We start from the raw sequence: 15226 nt of genomic DNA on the forward strand, positions 1-15226 counted from the left end.
GTTTATACCTATGCCCTAAGTTTCTCCAGCATATCATGATTCGTGGTATTATCTTATCACCATCAGTCATTTTGTGTTTTGTCTTTTCAGCCATAAAAAATTTTTGTTTAGGGACAGAGACGAATAAATCTTTTCCTTGACTGAACTTGAATATACCATTTCCACTCAAGACTCTAGAAAATCAGATTTCACTGGCGGTCCCATGACCTGAAAGAGTGGCCCTGTCACCATCTTATTCCACACCAACCTGGTTTTCTTTGTTGGTTCTCCCTGAGATTTTAGGAAGACAAGCACAGCAGGTGGTACCATCCACAGTTCACCCATCTACCTTGAGTAAGCTTGGCAAGTACATTTATTCAGTCTGCAGTGACCTCTGCAGTGACCCTGGGGCTGTTTCAATGAATGCTGCTTTTGTGGCTCAGGTGCTGTCCTAGAAGTTAGTTGTCAATGAACCTCAGGTAAAGTAACTGAGGGAGAGACATAAGCAGATTTAGTAAACTGTTTAAATATTCCAAGCCTAACATTTTCTGAATTTTAAATAACTACACATAATTTTCTTTGTCTTCAGCATAGTACAGATCAAGCATAAGAAATGCATCAGGAGTGAATTAAGCCAATTGCTGAAACGTGGCTGCACTTTGTTGGTAATAGAGAAAATATATGATGGCATGGTCAACATTCAAATGAGACGTAGAACAAACCCTGAGTTAGTCACATTCTGATCTTTTTTTTCCCCCCTGAATAGTTATTTTTTCTTTTCTACAAACATCTATTTTGCAACTCTGCTGGCTTTGTCCTTTTTCTTAATCTTGAGGCAGGTACATTGGGAAGCAAGATATTCCAGTCATTTCTGCAGCTTTTTTATTCATCTCCCGGTGGGTGGATGAGAGCTATGCTGTAGCCTCCAGGGCTCAACAGATCTTTTCTCTTCTCTTCTCTCCACCCTCTCTCTCTAGGATCAATCAGGGATTGATGAGTACATGGTAAAAGAAAAAAAAAAAAATCCTGGGTATTTTTTTCTACCATACTTCTAATTGCATTTGTTTTGTCACTCTTAGGACTACCAAGAAGCCTCCAATTTGGAACAATTCGTAACTCGGTTTTTATTGAAGGAAACCCTGAATCAGCTGCAGTCTCTCCAGAATTCCCTGGAATGTGCCATGGAAACTACTGAGGAGCAAACCCGTCAAGAAAGGCAATTTACATGTTTTCACCTGATGTCTGCTTGGTGACTCTATGTTCATGAAAAAACAATTGAGAGGCATTGTACTTATACTAGTGAAAACTAAAAACAAGAATTGATATATTTAAAACGAATGACGGTGACCTCCACTGGTTGCTTGCCTTATTATTTGCCTCTAAAAAGACCATTCCACTTTTTCTTTTACTGTCAGTCATTTAGTCAACTCTATCTATCTATCTATCTATCTATCTATCTATCTATCTATCTTTTTTTTTTTTGAGACAGAGTCTCACTTTGTCACCCAGGCTTCAGTGCAGTGGCACGATCTTGGCTCACTGCAAACTCTGCCTCCTGGGTTCAAGCAATTCTTGTGCATCAGCCTCCCGAGTAGCTGGGATTACAGGCACATACCACTACGCCCAGCGAATTTATTGTATGTTTTAGTAGAGACGGGGTTTCACTATGTTGATCAGACTGGTCTTAAACTCCCAACCTCAGGTGATCCTCCCACCTTGGCCTCCCAAAGTGCTGGGATTACAGGTGTGAGCCACCAAGCCCAGCCGACTCAACAAATTTTAATTGAAAATTTAGTAGATGGAGAAGACTTTAAAATATTATGAATAATATAAAGATACATTCAACATAATGTCAATCCTTAAGAAGGCCTAAGTCTATCATATAAATAAGACATGAACACAAAAACTATACTGCAAGGAACAAAGTGATAATAAATACCACAAAGAGGAAATACATTGCCAATGGTTTTCAGAGTAGTAAAAGATTAAATATGGATAGAGGGATGGAAGGATGAGAAAGTCAATTTCATGGAGTTCTCTATTTGAGCTTGTCTTGCAAAATCAAGAGATCAGTGAAAAAGCCTGATGGGAAGACAAGACTTGAACTGGACCTGTAGGATGAATTTGAATGGCAGAATGAGAGTCTCTCTAGAGGGATCCATCTCACCCATCTCCTGTTACCCACCTCTCATCTGGCTCACTTCTCTTTGGTTGTCTGGTCACTGATTGGACAGTAATTTCTCTGGGAAGCCTTCACTGCTCATTCATACCTTCCACTTCACTACCATGTATTCCCATAGTGCCCTCTATTTATATCTACTTATCTCAGCCCCTTCCTTGTTAATTTGGTGTAATTTTGAAAATGTGGAAATGATGGGAAAGACCCTTACAGACTACATGAACCTGGATATACTGGGGTGACCTGAGAATTCAGTAAGCCTAATTATTTCAGGAAATGGAGAAAAGTGAATGATAGAAATTATTTCAAAATTATATGCCACCAATAGGTATTACTGAGAAAATAAGTGGTCATATTGCAATAGCTATATAAATAAAGACACTAATGCTTAAGAGAAACCTATACTAAAAATGTGTAGGGCAGACATCAAGGCAATCCCAGCCAACAGTTGATATTTTTCTGAGTTGTCATTGCTCATATCTTGCAAGTTAGAGAAGCTTGCAAAGCTCTTGCTCCTGGGGCATATTTTGGTGGATGTGTTACTTTAAACTTATAGATGTGCTTTATCTAACTTTTACATCTTAAATTAGAGAGAAGGAAACAGTAAGTTTTCTGAACAGGCTGATAATAGACTACCCTGTAAGACCAATTTTCCTGAACAAATTAACTGATACATAATTATTCAGACATCTCCAAAATAGTGGAATTTTCAACCATGTGTTTACAATGTCAAAATGAGTGAGCACCACCAAATTCTAATAAAAAAGCCTGTAATTCCAGAATCTAATGAGCCCATGCAGCTGATTATCACAGCGAAGTACTCTTCAGTGGATCTGTGAAGCATTCTCTACATCATAAACTTCCTGTTTTCACTGCATTGGGTGATTCCATACCAAATGGCAAAGTATAACAATTCACTTTAGGCCCGGCGAGGTGGCTCAAGCCTGTAATCCCAGCACTTTGGGAGGCCGAGGTGGGCGGATCACAAGGTCAGGAGATCGAGACCACAGTGAAACCCCGTCTCTACTAAAAATACAAAAAATTAGCCGGGCGCGGTGGCGGGCGCCTGTAGTCCCAGCTACTCAGGAGACTGAGGCAGGAGAATGGCGGGAACCCGGGAGGCGGAGCTTGCAGTGAGCCAAGATCGCGCCACTGCACTCCAGCCTGGGCAACAGCGTGAGACTCCGTCTCAAAAACAAAAAAAACAAAAAAAACAAAAAACAATTCACTTTAGAAAAGCAAAACCCACCTCCTCAGCTTTGAGCAGAGGATAACTGAATGTCTTGAAGCACAGTGAAATTGATTTCATGTTCCTAATGAGAAAAATGAGGCCTCCTGTGTTGTTTCTTTTGTTTGGACTTTCTGGAAATAAAATGGGAACTCCCTTTTTAGAATCAGTCATCTGCCACCTGAGAAGAGGCTTGAAAAAGTGCTCTACTCCCCTTCTTCACCTGCACTTTTGTTTTTTTCTACAGTCATCCCCTGCAAACTTGTGCTCTGCATTTACCACCATGCAGTGAATGTTTAATGAACAACAGTTCTTTGTGTTAGGCCACAGGCTAGCCTTGAACTCTTGTGACTGCTGCCAGCAGCTGCCTAGCAGCTGTGCTTAATGAGAAGGAGCATGACAATATAGACTTTAAGGAAAGTAGAAGACACTAGAGGATTAATGAACCTTTTTCTTCTGGATTTCTCACTCAAAAACAGCTTCAAATTATGGGAAAAGTTACACCTCTGACTGCAGTTTAAGGGGTGCTATTGTATGGCATTTGACTAAGACATCCAGGAATGACCAAATCCCACCCCACATCTGTGATACTCCCCCTGAGAGGTTTATAAAGAAATACATAAATAAGCAAACAGAAAATAAGATACCACTGTGGACTTATGCCCATAATATCTGATGAACCATACTGAAGCACGTGAATTAGGCCCAAACCTAAAGGGGCTGTGTCTCCTCTCTCAAGGTTGTATCTTCCTATCAGCTGGCCACCAAAATTGGGGAGAGCCCTGGGACCTTCATCAGTGAGGAAAAGATAGAGAAAGGAAAACTATACCTTTCCTATGATGTCAATTAAGAGACCAGTGAAAAAGCCTGATGGGAAGACAAGACTCTAACTGGACCTTTAGGATGAATTTGAATGGCAGAATGAGATTCTCTCTAGAGGGATCCGCCTCACCCACCTCATGTTACCCATCTCTCATCTGGCTCACTTCTGCTTGCCTGTCTTGTCACTGATTGGACAGTACTTTCTCTGGGAAGCCTTCACTGCTCATTTATACTTCCCACCTCACTACTATGTATTCCCATAGTGCCCTCTTTTATATCTACTTATCTCAGCCCCTTCCTTGTTTATCTCCCCCATTAGATACTGAGTTTTTAGATGGCATAGACTTTGCATAAGTCCCCTCTACTTACTACAACTGCATGGCAAACATGAAAGTGAATGAATGAAAGGAATTCTAGGTGAAAGGAGTGCTGCAGAGAAGCAGTTGGTGAGGACCCAGGACACTGAGGAGACCAATCTAACAGTCATCTGGGGTTCAGAAAGATCTTAAAAGCTAGACAGATGCAAACAAAATTTCACCAGTTTTTTGTTTGTTTGTTTGTTTGTTTTGAGACAAAGTCTCACTCTGTCACCCAGGCTGGAGTGCAATGAGGCAAAATCGGTTCGCTGCAACTTCTGCTTCCCGAGTTCAAGCAATTCTCCTGTCTCAGCCTCCTGAGTAACTGGGACTACAGGCACCCACCACCACGCCCAGCTAATTTTTGTATTTTTAGTACAGATACGGTTTCACCATATCAGCCAGGCTGGACTCGAACTCCTGACCTCAGGTGATCTACCTGCGTTGGCCTCCAAAGTGCTGGGATTACAGGCTTGAGTCACCATGCCCAGCCAATTCATCAGTATTTTATGTTAGAAAGGAAGATTTTGTGATGCCCTTCACAGTCAAGAAGTTACAACCTGCTGGTCAGGCATGATGGCTCACGCCTGTAATCTCTGCACTTTAGGAGGCCAAGGCAGGTGGATCACCTGAGGACAGGAGTTCGAGACCAGCCTGGCCAACATGATGAAACCCCGTCTCTACTAAAAATACAAAAAATTAGCCGGGTGTGGTGGCAGATAGCTGTAATCCCAGCTACTCGGGAGGCTGAGGCAGGAGAATCACTTGAACCCAGGAGGCGGAGGTTGCAGTAAGCAGAGATTGCGCCACTGCACTCCAGCCTGGACAACAAGAGCGAAACTCTATTTCAAAATAAATAAATAAATAAATAGTTGCAACCTGCAGGTATCATTAAAATCTCCAGCCTTGTGATAATTTGCTTTCCCTTCAGCATCAACATTACCTTGGGATTTAATATTTGTGAAACCTAGGGATACAAAGACTCCTTGGAATATAGCAAATTTAGGGAAGTCATCTATTCCATCTCTCAGCCCCAGGGGAGAATCACACAGTATCATTCATCCTGCAGTAATGAGGTAGACATGCCATGTTGGGCAAAATGTCTGTGTCTATTCACGTGAAAATGGATAATTGAGAGAGAAGGGATGTATACAGCTGGAATGCCACAGAGGTGGAATTTCCAGATGGCATGCTACAACACTCTTTGTGTCTGCCCTGGCAAACTGACTAAATGTGAATTACATTAATCCCATGTGTTCAGAAAGTACCTATAGCTAATGACAAGAATAATAAGTATGTCATATGGAAGTTTCCCTCTAGAGGTCCCCTGTTCTCTTACATAAACCTCTCTTCCTCACAAACTAAATTTCTGGGAACACAGTTTTCATTATATATGGATTTCCTTTTTATAAAGGAATCTGCAAATTTGCTTTATTTCCCAAAGTTTTTCTATATCCAGGAATGTAATTAATTGTTTCTTGACTTGAAAGTTATTTTTCTCTAGGCCGGGCGCGGTGGCTCAAGCCTGTAATCCCAGCACTTTGGGAGGCCGAGGTGGGTGGATCACGAGGTCAGGAGATCGAGACCATCCTGCTTAACACGGTGAAACCCCGTCTCTACTAAAAATACAAAAAACTAGCCGGGCGTGGTGGCGGGCACCTGTAGTCCCAGCTACTCGGAGGCTGAGGCGGGAGAATGGCGTGAACCCGGGAGGTGGAGCTTGCAGTGAGCTGAGATCGGGCCACTGCACTCCAGCCTGGGCCACACAGCGAGACTCCGTCTCAAAAAAAAAAAAAAAAAAAAAAAAAAAGAAAGTTATTTTTCTCCTTTTGATAGTTGTCTATTATAGAAGTAAGGAACAGCTTTAATTTCACTTACAGGTGGTTATAAAAGTTTAGACAGCTTAGATTTCCTTAGCTTGAATGTAGAGAAGGATTGCTCTAATCACCTACCCCCCTGACCACCAAAGCTGCTAAAAACTTGGAATTTTTTTTTTTTTTTTTTTTTTTGGGAGATGGAGTCTCACTTTGTCACCCATGATGTAGTGCAGTGGCATGATCTCGGCTCACTGCAACCTCCACCTCCCAGTTTCAAGCAATTCTCCTGCCTCAGCCTCCAAAGTAGCTGGGATTACAGGCGTCTGCCACCACGCCTGGCAAATTTTTGTATTTTTAGTAGAGACGGGGTTTCACTGGGTTGGCCAAGCTGGTCTCGGACTCTTGACCTCAGGTGATCCCCCTGCCTCAGCCTCCCAAAGTGCTGGGATTACAGGTGTGAGCCACTGTGCCTGGCCAAGAACTTGGAATTTTTTATACCGTGGAAAAATTCATAGGGAGATTTAGTTAAAGATTGAAGATTAAACATATAATTTCTTTTGCGCTCTCTCTAAACCATTCAAAACATTATATTAAAAGTACCTGGATAAAAGGAGGCATTAACCTGCAAAAATAAGAATAGAAGAAGAGCCAAAGGGACAGAAACTTGGAACGCGGAGAGGTGAATCTAGTGGAAGTTGATTTAGAAGCTCTGAGAAAGCTGAAACTGAAGCAGGCAATGTAAGAAGCCAAGATACAATATATTTGGTATCACAGAACCTCAGAAAAGCTCAAAACTTGGCTGTCCCATGTGAAACTGAAAATGAGGGTGAAGGTAGGGCTGATATATTGCTGGAAGCTCCACCCAGTGCTATCTAGTGACTGCTCCTACCTGATCCTTGAAGAACCCCAGAAATAATCTGTCTGGAGAAGGTGAGCAGATGTATACCTGGCACAGCTGATAGGGCACAATACTAACAAAGGAGACACTAACTGAAAGTTGACATATTGAAGAGTGAGATGTGAAATCTCCTTCATATATTGTACTCCCAGAGTACTAACAACAGGGCTCAGACCCTCCAGTTGGGGCATGCTTCTTTGAGGGATGTAATTAATCCCAGAGAAAATACTTAACAATGCCAATGGTCAGGGTTCCCTGAAGAATAGGCCCGGTCAGGCCACTTTACAGTGAAAACTGCAAGTTGGCAATCCCTGCCACAAACAAAGAGGTTCCAGTCAGACTTGTAGTTCTTCCTTCTAAAATGTGTGGGGTCAACCAAAAGGACAAATCAAACACAAGAAAAGAAACTTGGAAGAAGCAGATAATCCAGAGAGCAGACAAAAACTTTCAAAAGATTTTCAATACCTTCAAAAACTAAAGAAAAGATACTGCATTTATGAATTAAGGATAGAATGCTTTAAAAATAAGATTCAAAGCACACAAAAGAGGTCTTGGAAATTATGATTGCAAAAATTACATTCTCTGAAGAAGGTTGAAATATAAAAGTGTGAGGAAATCTCCACAAAGAGGTGAAATATAGGAAATAAGGAAACTAGAGTCTCAGTCCAAGAGGTCTACTGTTTGTAAAATAGCAATTCTGGAAAGAGAACAAAGCAGAAAAATTACCAAAGGAAGAATTTAAGAAAAATAGTCAGAATTGGATATATGTGTCCAGTTTGATAGAACAGACCAAGAGCTCATTATAATGCTAATAAAAGTCAAACACAAAACACACCATTATGAAGTTTCACAATACTGGAAACAAAGACAAGTATCTAAAAACTCCCAGAGAGAAAAACCAGGCCATATGCAAATAATCAAGAAAACACTAGATTTTTCACTAGTGACTCTGGGAGATAGAACACAATGCAGCAAATTTTTCAAAACAATTGGCAGTCTAGAAATCTGTATTCCATAAAACCATCAAAGTAAGGAAGATGTTTATTCATGTAATGTTTCAAGAATTTTACCTTTCATTATACACATTTCTTATGAAGCAATTAGGGGGATATTTTCCACCAAAACAAAGGAGTCAACTAAGAAAAAAATGAAATCTAGTAAAAGGGGGATCAGAGGTCATCCAACACAGGAGAAAGGTTAAAGGAATCTTCCCTAGCTGATAGATAATGAAGATTTTTGGATGAGTACATTAATCTTAGATCTGTCTTAAACACAGAAGGATTATATCTTACACAGAAGGGATTATATCTCCTATAAAGAAATCTTGTTGGAGGCAGCTTAAGTATTACATCCTTACAGATTTATCACAGACACTCTCTTTTTCATATATTAAGTGCATATTAATATAATAAACTATTCCCAAGTTTGCCTCATAGACCAAGATGTTTGTTGAAGATCAAGCTACCATATTCACATTCCAACCAGGAAAGAAGATTAAGGAAAGACAAAAGGGCTCCCTTCTAGCTGAATCTGTACTTTTAAGCAGCCTTCATGGAAATTTCTTACAACATTTCCATTTGTATATCATTGGCCTGAGCTTATCATATTGTGAAGTTTTATAAAGCCTAAAACTAAAAATTATAGACATACCAATTAAGCGTGTTATATACTGATAATTTAGGAGGTGTTTACTTTCATATCAGTATATAACATATACTGTATATAGTATATAACATATACTGCATATAATATATATTTTAATATATACTACTTTCATATCATAACATATACTGATATGAAAGTAAACACATGCTAAAAAGTGTTGCCCTTTTGAAAGAGGAGTGGGAATATGATATGGGGGTGAAAGGAGGGAGCTCCTGTTTGTTGAAATAAGATTTATAGAATCATTTGACTCCTAAAAATGTATGGATGTATAGCTTTGATCCAAAAAATTAAAAACTGAATTACAGAAAAAACTCCATAAGTGTTTTCAAACTAAACAAAATACAATAGCTGCATACACATGTTTTTCCATTGAAGGCTGACCAACAAAGCAAAAAAGCCTGCCTTAAATTACAGTTTTTACTCAGAATTTTAAGAATAAAGAAAGCTCAGAATTCTCTTTCTTAGGTTCACATACTGTAGTACCAAATTATGTTGGGTTTCTAGAGCGTTTACAAGCAGTCATTCTCATAAGTTTTCATTCCACTGCACTAGAAAACCTTTGTGACTGACGCATGAAGATCTGTTCCCTGAGGGAAGAGACTGAAGCACTAACGTTAAGGTTAAATGTTATCTCTGTTGATTAAGGCAAGGGCCAGCCAAGCCAGAAGTCCTGTCAATTCAATGGCCTGGAAAACGATCAAGCCGCCGAATCCAGAGACACAACAGCTTCTCCCCAAACAGCCCTCAGTTTAACGTCAGCGGTCCAGGTAACATACCCTTCATTTGTTTTTCTTTGTCAAAGTCGTTTATCTTGTGTTTTCCAATTGATTATTTTAACAAACAACAGATAAGACAATAGTAATGGAACACTTTCCTTATACCAAGTAAGTTTGAGACGAAAGCAGTGAAGAGTGTAGGGTATGAAGAACTGGGGTGGTGAGCCTAAAATCAGCACGGTCAGAATCCTAGCAGTTGTTCCTGGAAAGCACACAGAGAGATGGTGAACAGGGAAGTTCCATCAGCTAGCATCTAAAAGACTTGACGGCTATAAGAACTCCCCATCATCTTGAAATAAAGAGGCTCTACCGTAATATGCTCTAGATCTCCAAGCCTGCCTAAGCATATCCTAAGTTCATTTGGGGAAAGGATCCTTGTTTTCATGATAGGATTAGTCATAGCTGGTATTTTTGAAGTTTGTAATGTGATGTAAGATTTACTGGGCTAAACCATACTCGTAATTGTTAGGTTATTAAATTTTAACTGTGTCACTTATAACCATTTTTAAATCAATTTGAAATATGCAAACTCATGTTGCTAAATATTGGAGTAATTTTTATAAAGCATGCATATATACATGTACATGTGTCACTTGAACATGTCATTTTAACACAAATGAGTCTTTAAATATCTAATATTCAGAAAATCAAGGTATAAGCTATATTTTATATTTTCACCAACTGTACTTGAACAATTTCAGAGTATTTTCATGAATAAAGCCTTATTTTATCTTGACACCTGATAAAATAGATGTTAATTTCCCTATTTCTCCATTTAACAGGTAAGGAAACAAGCCTGGGAAGTTAAATGAGTTGTCCAAGGTCATATGGAATATTAGTCCATTTTTATTGTGAAGCAACCTTAAAATCTTGATGGTTACACTCATAGATACTTGTTTTTCTCTCTCATGAGTCTATGGTTGGTGATTTGGGCAATTTCAGTTGGATGTGGTTCCAGGCTGTATGTAGGTTGAGATTGGCCCCACTCTTCATGTAGCCTCCTTCTGGAATAAGCAGCAACTGGAGCATTTTCTTTTCCTAGTGGGTGTCAGAAGCACATGCAGCCAGCCCAAAATTATACATGCATATTAAAAACCATTGTTTTATGTACTGTGTGCATCTTGTCTGCTATTTCTCTACTGGCCAAACAAGTCACATGTCAAGCACAGTAACAATGGGAAGGGAAATGTGCTTCATCCACTATAATAGGAGATACTGCAAAGTTGTGGTGCACAGGTATATACAGATACTTCTATAACAGGAAAAAAGTGAAGAATTGGGAAAAATAATACGATCTACCATATGCAACTAGAAAATGACAATGCGAAGCTCCGGAAGTAACATATAGATTGTTCTTTCCATTTTAACCTTTAGAAAATAGTCCAAAATATCTTTCCTTGGGCCTTTGATGTGACAGCCACCTTAAATTATTTTGGGAATAACCCAGATTAGAAATATTGTATTAGAATTTTAAAAAATATAAATTTTATTAATATATTTATAATATTTTCTCCAATCAGCCCCTTTCTTTTTTCTCTCTCTCTCTTCTTTTTTTTTTTTTTGTAGCCACTTCTTTGTGGCAACACCAATGCACATTTTTACATCATAATTTGGTGGGTTTTGAAAGGTGCTGCCTCCAAGAAGGCAGGTGGAGAAGTAAATTCTGATGACATCACTCTCCCTTTATAATTTAGTTCTTGTCTTTATTGTATTCAAAGCGAACACAAGGCTTTATAGTCTTGAATTCAATCACATTCTTATTTCAAGAAATATTAAACAATACTACTTCAGCAAATGCCTATGAAAACATTTTTATTAAGCTACAATCAGTATACACAAATATGCCAGGATGTTTGTGCACGGGCTCAGATCATAACTCTTCCCTTTGCATAATAATGTTGATAAAAACAATAATAGTAGCAGAACTTCTATAATGTTTAACTTGGTACTAGATACACCCACACACACACTACATACCTATAAATACATATGTATGTTTATATCATATATATGAATATAGATCAACAGGCTCCAGTCTGCACTCTTAACCACTATGCCATGATTATAGAGCCCATGTATGTATACTCAAGTTAGTTCCTGGGAAAGGAGACACCGGCTATCTTGCCTTTATGCTTCTTTTTGATCGTAGCAATTTACACCTTGCTATGGTCAGGGATATGATTTCACTGGCTCTTGCCACTGCCCTACAAGTAAGTTTAGAATTGTTGATTGATGCTTTCCTTTTTGCAAAAGAAAACCAACTACATCATGGGGTTTTGTAAATGGCTCAGCAGGATCTTTTCTTTGAATATCAAAGGCCAGATAGGCAATTACATAAAAAACAGACCTGTGGAAGTGAACCCCTGGGATGCATGGATCTATGGAAATCAATACCTTAGAAAGCACTCATGAATACATTAAAAAAATGACCTGTCAGTGACACTGCATCCTTCCTTCAGGGTTGAAGGAAAGCTCTGATATAACCAAGTATTTCTTCTCTGTCTAAAGTTTAACATATTGCCCTCATGATTCTCCCTGGCCCCAGGCTTATTAGAAGAAGACAACCAGTGGATGATCCAGATAAATAGACTCCAGAAATTAATTGATAGACTGGAAAAGAAGGTAGGTGCTTTCTTTTCTTTATTCTCTCTTCCACTCTTCAAGATATTCTTACCCAGTATTCCTCATTGCTTTATATCCATGACTGCCCCATAGATAGAATAACAGCCAGGATCCCAATGATTCTATGAATGGTTGCTTGGTAGTTATTTGAGGTTTTTGTTGTTGTTGTTAAATACAGAAGCTTACATTAATTCTTCCCCTACCTCCCACTCCCAATTATATTTAAAATAGGATGTGGAGTTGAGAGTTAAATAAATCTATTGCACTGCCTGGCTCTTACATTTTCAAGTGAACTAGGTGACAGTGTGCTTGAATGATGCTAATGACAGCTCTTAGGGATAAGATGGTTGAAGTCTTGAGAATCTTTCAAATTAATTCAGGAAAATGGCAATGCTATCTACTAAAAGATGAGATTCCACACTCAACTTCTGGAAAGTAGCACATTAACCGATGGTTTTGCTATTAAAACTATCTAGGCAAGCAAGTTAGAATGTGATGAAGAGTTCTTTAGAACTATATTTTATGTTCTTAGTTATTGCATTTTTATTAATTTAGTTAGTACCAAGTAGTCCTGTTATTGTAGTGATATTCTCCTTAAACATCTTTGATGGGAGAGACAACTTTTGTCAATCAGTAAGAAAAAAATGTGTTTTCTGCACATGTCAGGCACCAAGTGAGAAACATTTATGTTTGTGTCAGCACTGACTTTGAAGAAAACAATTGTCTACTAATAAAACTAAGCTGTTCTCCTAAAAAGAGAGAGCGAGAGAGATAACACACTTTTTAAAAATTATATGGTAGCACAGAGTGAGATTCATAGTTCATGGTCAGTAAGTATTTTAATGACTGACCGAGACATGCTAAAGGAATGGATCAGATGTTAAAATCTATCCATGCTCACCTGATGGGTTGATCACTGTGACCTGGGGTGCTCAGGAAGGACTTCGTGTGGCAGGAAGAGTTCAAGTGGGGCCTTAAAAATGGTGACTTAATTTAAAATTTTATTGCAAACAACATAAATTATTTCTCTAATAAAAAAGAGTTTTCTGGAAGAATATGGAAGTTCTCATAGAATCAACAGATAGTCCAGAGGTCTGAATTTGGAAAAGTCAGAAGACAAGATAACCCTAGAGATCTAAATAGCAAGAAATACTCAACAGTCTCTGAAGTTACCTCCACTGGAATAAATGAGTTCCTACTATTTCCAGTCTGCTGGCCTTCTGTTCAAAATTCCACTTCCCAGAAGGAAGAACCTGGTTGGTCGTGGCAGGGTTGCATTGCTGGCCTCCTGGATAGGGGAGGGGGAAAAGTCTTGATAACAATCCCAGAGCACAGTATAGAGAGAAGAAGAGATAATTCAGTGAAAAGAAAATGTATTGTCATTAAAGTTGGAATAAACTCTGATCAGCTAACAAACAAAACAAGGAAACTAATATTTGCTATGGAGAAGTAAAATTTCAGTAGAGGGCAACTGGAAAGGGCATTCAGGTAAGGTGATGGCATGAGCAAGGTTCAGTAGATTGGCCTGGTTGAGAGTCTTTCATGTAGGGGAGTAGTAACAAATAAGGTTATATGGACAGAAGAGGGCCAGATTATGGATAGCCTCAAATAACAGTCTAAGGAATTTGGACTTGGAAACAACAGAAGGCATTTATTATTTTTTAACAGGTAAGTGAAAAACAAAACAAAACAAAAATCCTTTAGATAGGAAATTGGGCAGCAATATGCAAAGTGAATTAAAACAAATGCAAAATGAGTTAAAACAAGAAAAATGAGGCTCAGAGACACCAGAGCCAGCTCAGAAAATGGCATTGAAGAACAGGTTTGTGCAACTGAACCCAGTGAAGTCAGGTATGATAAGAGATGGGCCTATATTAAGCTAATGAGTGAGAAGAAAATGGCAGTTTGAAACACTTGAAGTGAAATTAACAGCACTATTGAACCGGTTAAGGACAGGAGGAGCTCAAATAAGAATCTGAGGATTGGAGCCTGTGTTTCTGAAATAATTATACCATTAACAGAAAAGGAAGAGACACATGAGAGATAATTTGTGAGGTAAGGTGAGAAGGTGAACCAGTGTTTTCGATGTGTGAATTTCAAGGTACAATGGAACACTCAGGCAGAAATACCTAGTTAGATATTAGTAGGAGAGAAGTCAGGCCAACAGGTTAAGGTCTCTAGACTTACTCCACAAAGATGAACCCTCAAGTCCTGAGGATGGGTAAGGTCTTTGAAAAGGAGATTCTGTGCAAGAGCCAAGTTAAGGGGAAACAACCCTGTAGAGTTCTTGTCCCTCTGCCATGGTGCCTTTATTTGTTAAATGTGTATTGAACACTTACTGGAGCAAATACCTAAACTACTAGCTTGCTGCAAATCAACTTTCCTCCTTTCTTATTTTATTGATATGTGAGCTGAAACTAAAAAGATTTGTAGGAAAAATAGTGGCTATGGAAATTAGTTTTCCAATATTGGAAGATCAAATCCAGGACCTCTATTTGAAAACTAAAGCTTGTTAAAACATAAGGATTCAGTTGCTAAATAAGTCCAGATTCATTTAAAGAATACAAATACCTCCTTTTAACGTTTTGAAATTTTGGACAAAACTATCTTTACTTGGTATCTGAAATTTTTATAGTTATTTTTAAAGGAATGGCCCAAACTTATTTCATACCTTTTTTTCTAACTTTAAATCAAAGTATTGTTACATTTCTTTTTTTCCTAGACTTTTTTTCTCCCTCCCTTCCTATAAAAGGGTTTCATTTTGAGGACAGTATCTAAGAGGTTTGCTAAAAGTACATTGTGATGGTTTTCAGCATGGGGCTCCAGCTGTGTGGAGCTCAGTGTGAGCTGTCTTAATGAATGGAGAAGCAGTGCAAGTTCAGTT

The 15226-nt window shown here is 38.7% G+C and overlaps 1 protein-coding gene across 1 annotated transcript in view; it reads left to right on the top strand.

Moving 5' to 3' along the window:
* NECAB1 (N-terminal EF-hand calcium binding protein 1) overlaps positions 1–15226 on the top strand; it is a 175122-nt gene that overhangs the window by 132122 nt on the left and 27774 nt on the right. The window contains exons 6-8 of the mRNA XM_005563673.5: positions 1059–1195; positions 9590–9711; positions 12266–12342. Of these exons, the coding sequence (XP_005563730.3) occupies positions 1059–1195; positions 9590–9711; positions 12266–12342 (336 nt within the window). The remainder of the gene's footprint in view (positions 1–1058; positions 1196–9589; positions 9712–12265; positions 12343–15226) is intronic.

The sequence above is a fragment of the Macaca fascicularis genome, chromosome 8 (assembly GCF_037993035.2).
Source record: "Macaca fascicularis isolate 582-1 chromosome 8, T2T-MFA8v1.1".
NCBI classification, from domain to species: domain Eukaryota; kingdom Metazoa; phylum Chordata; class Mammalia; order Primates; family Cercopithecidae; genus Macaca; species Macaca fascicularis.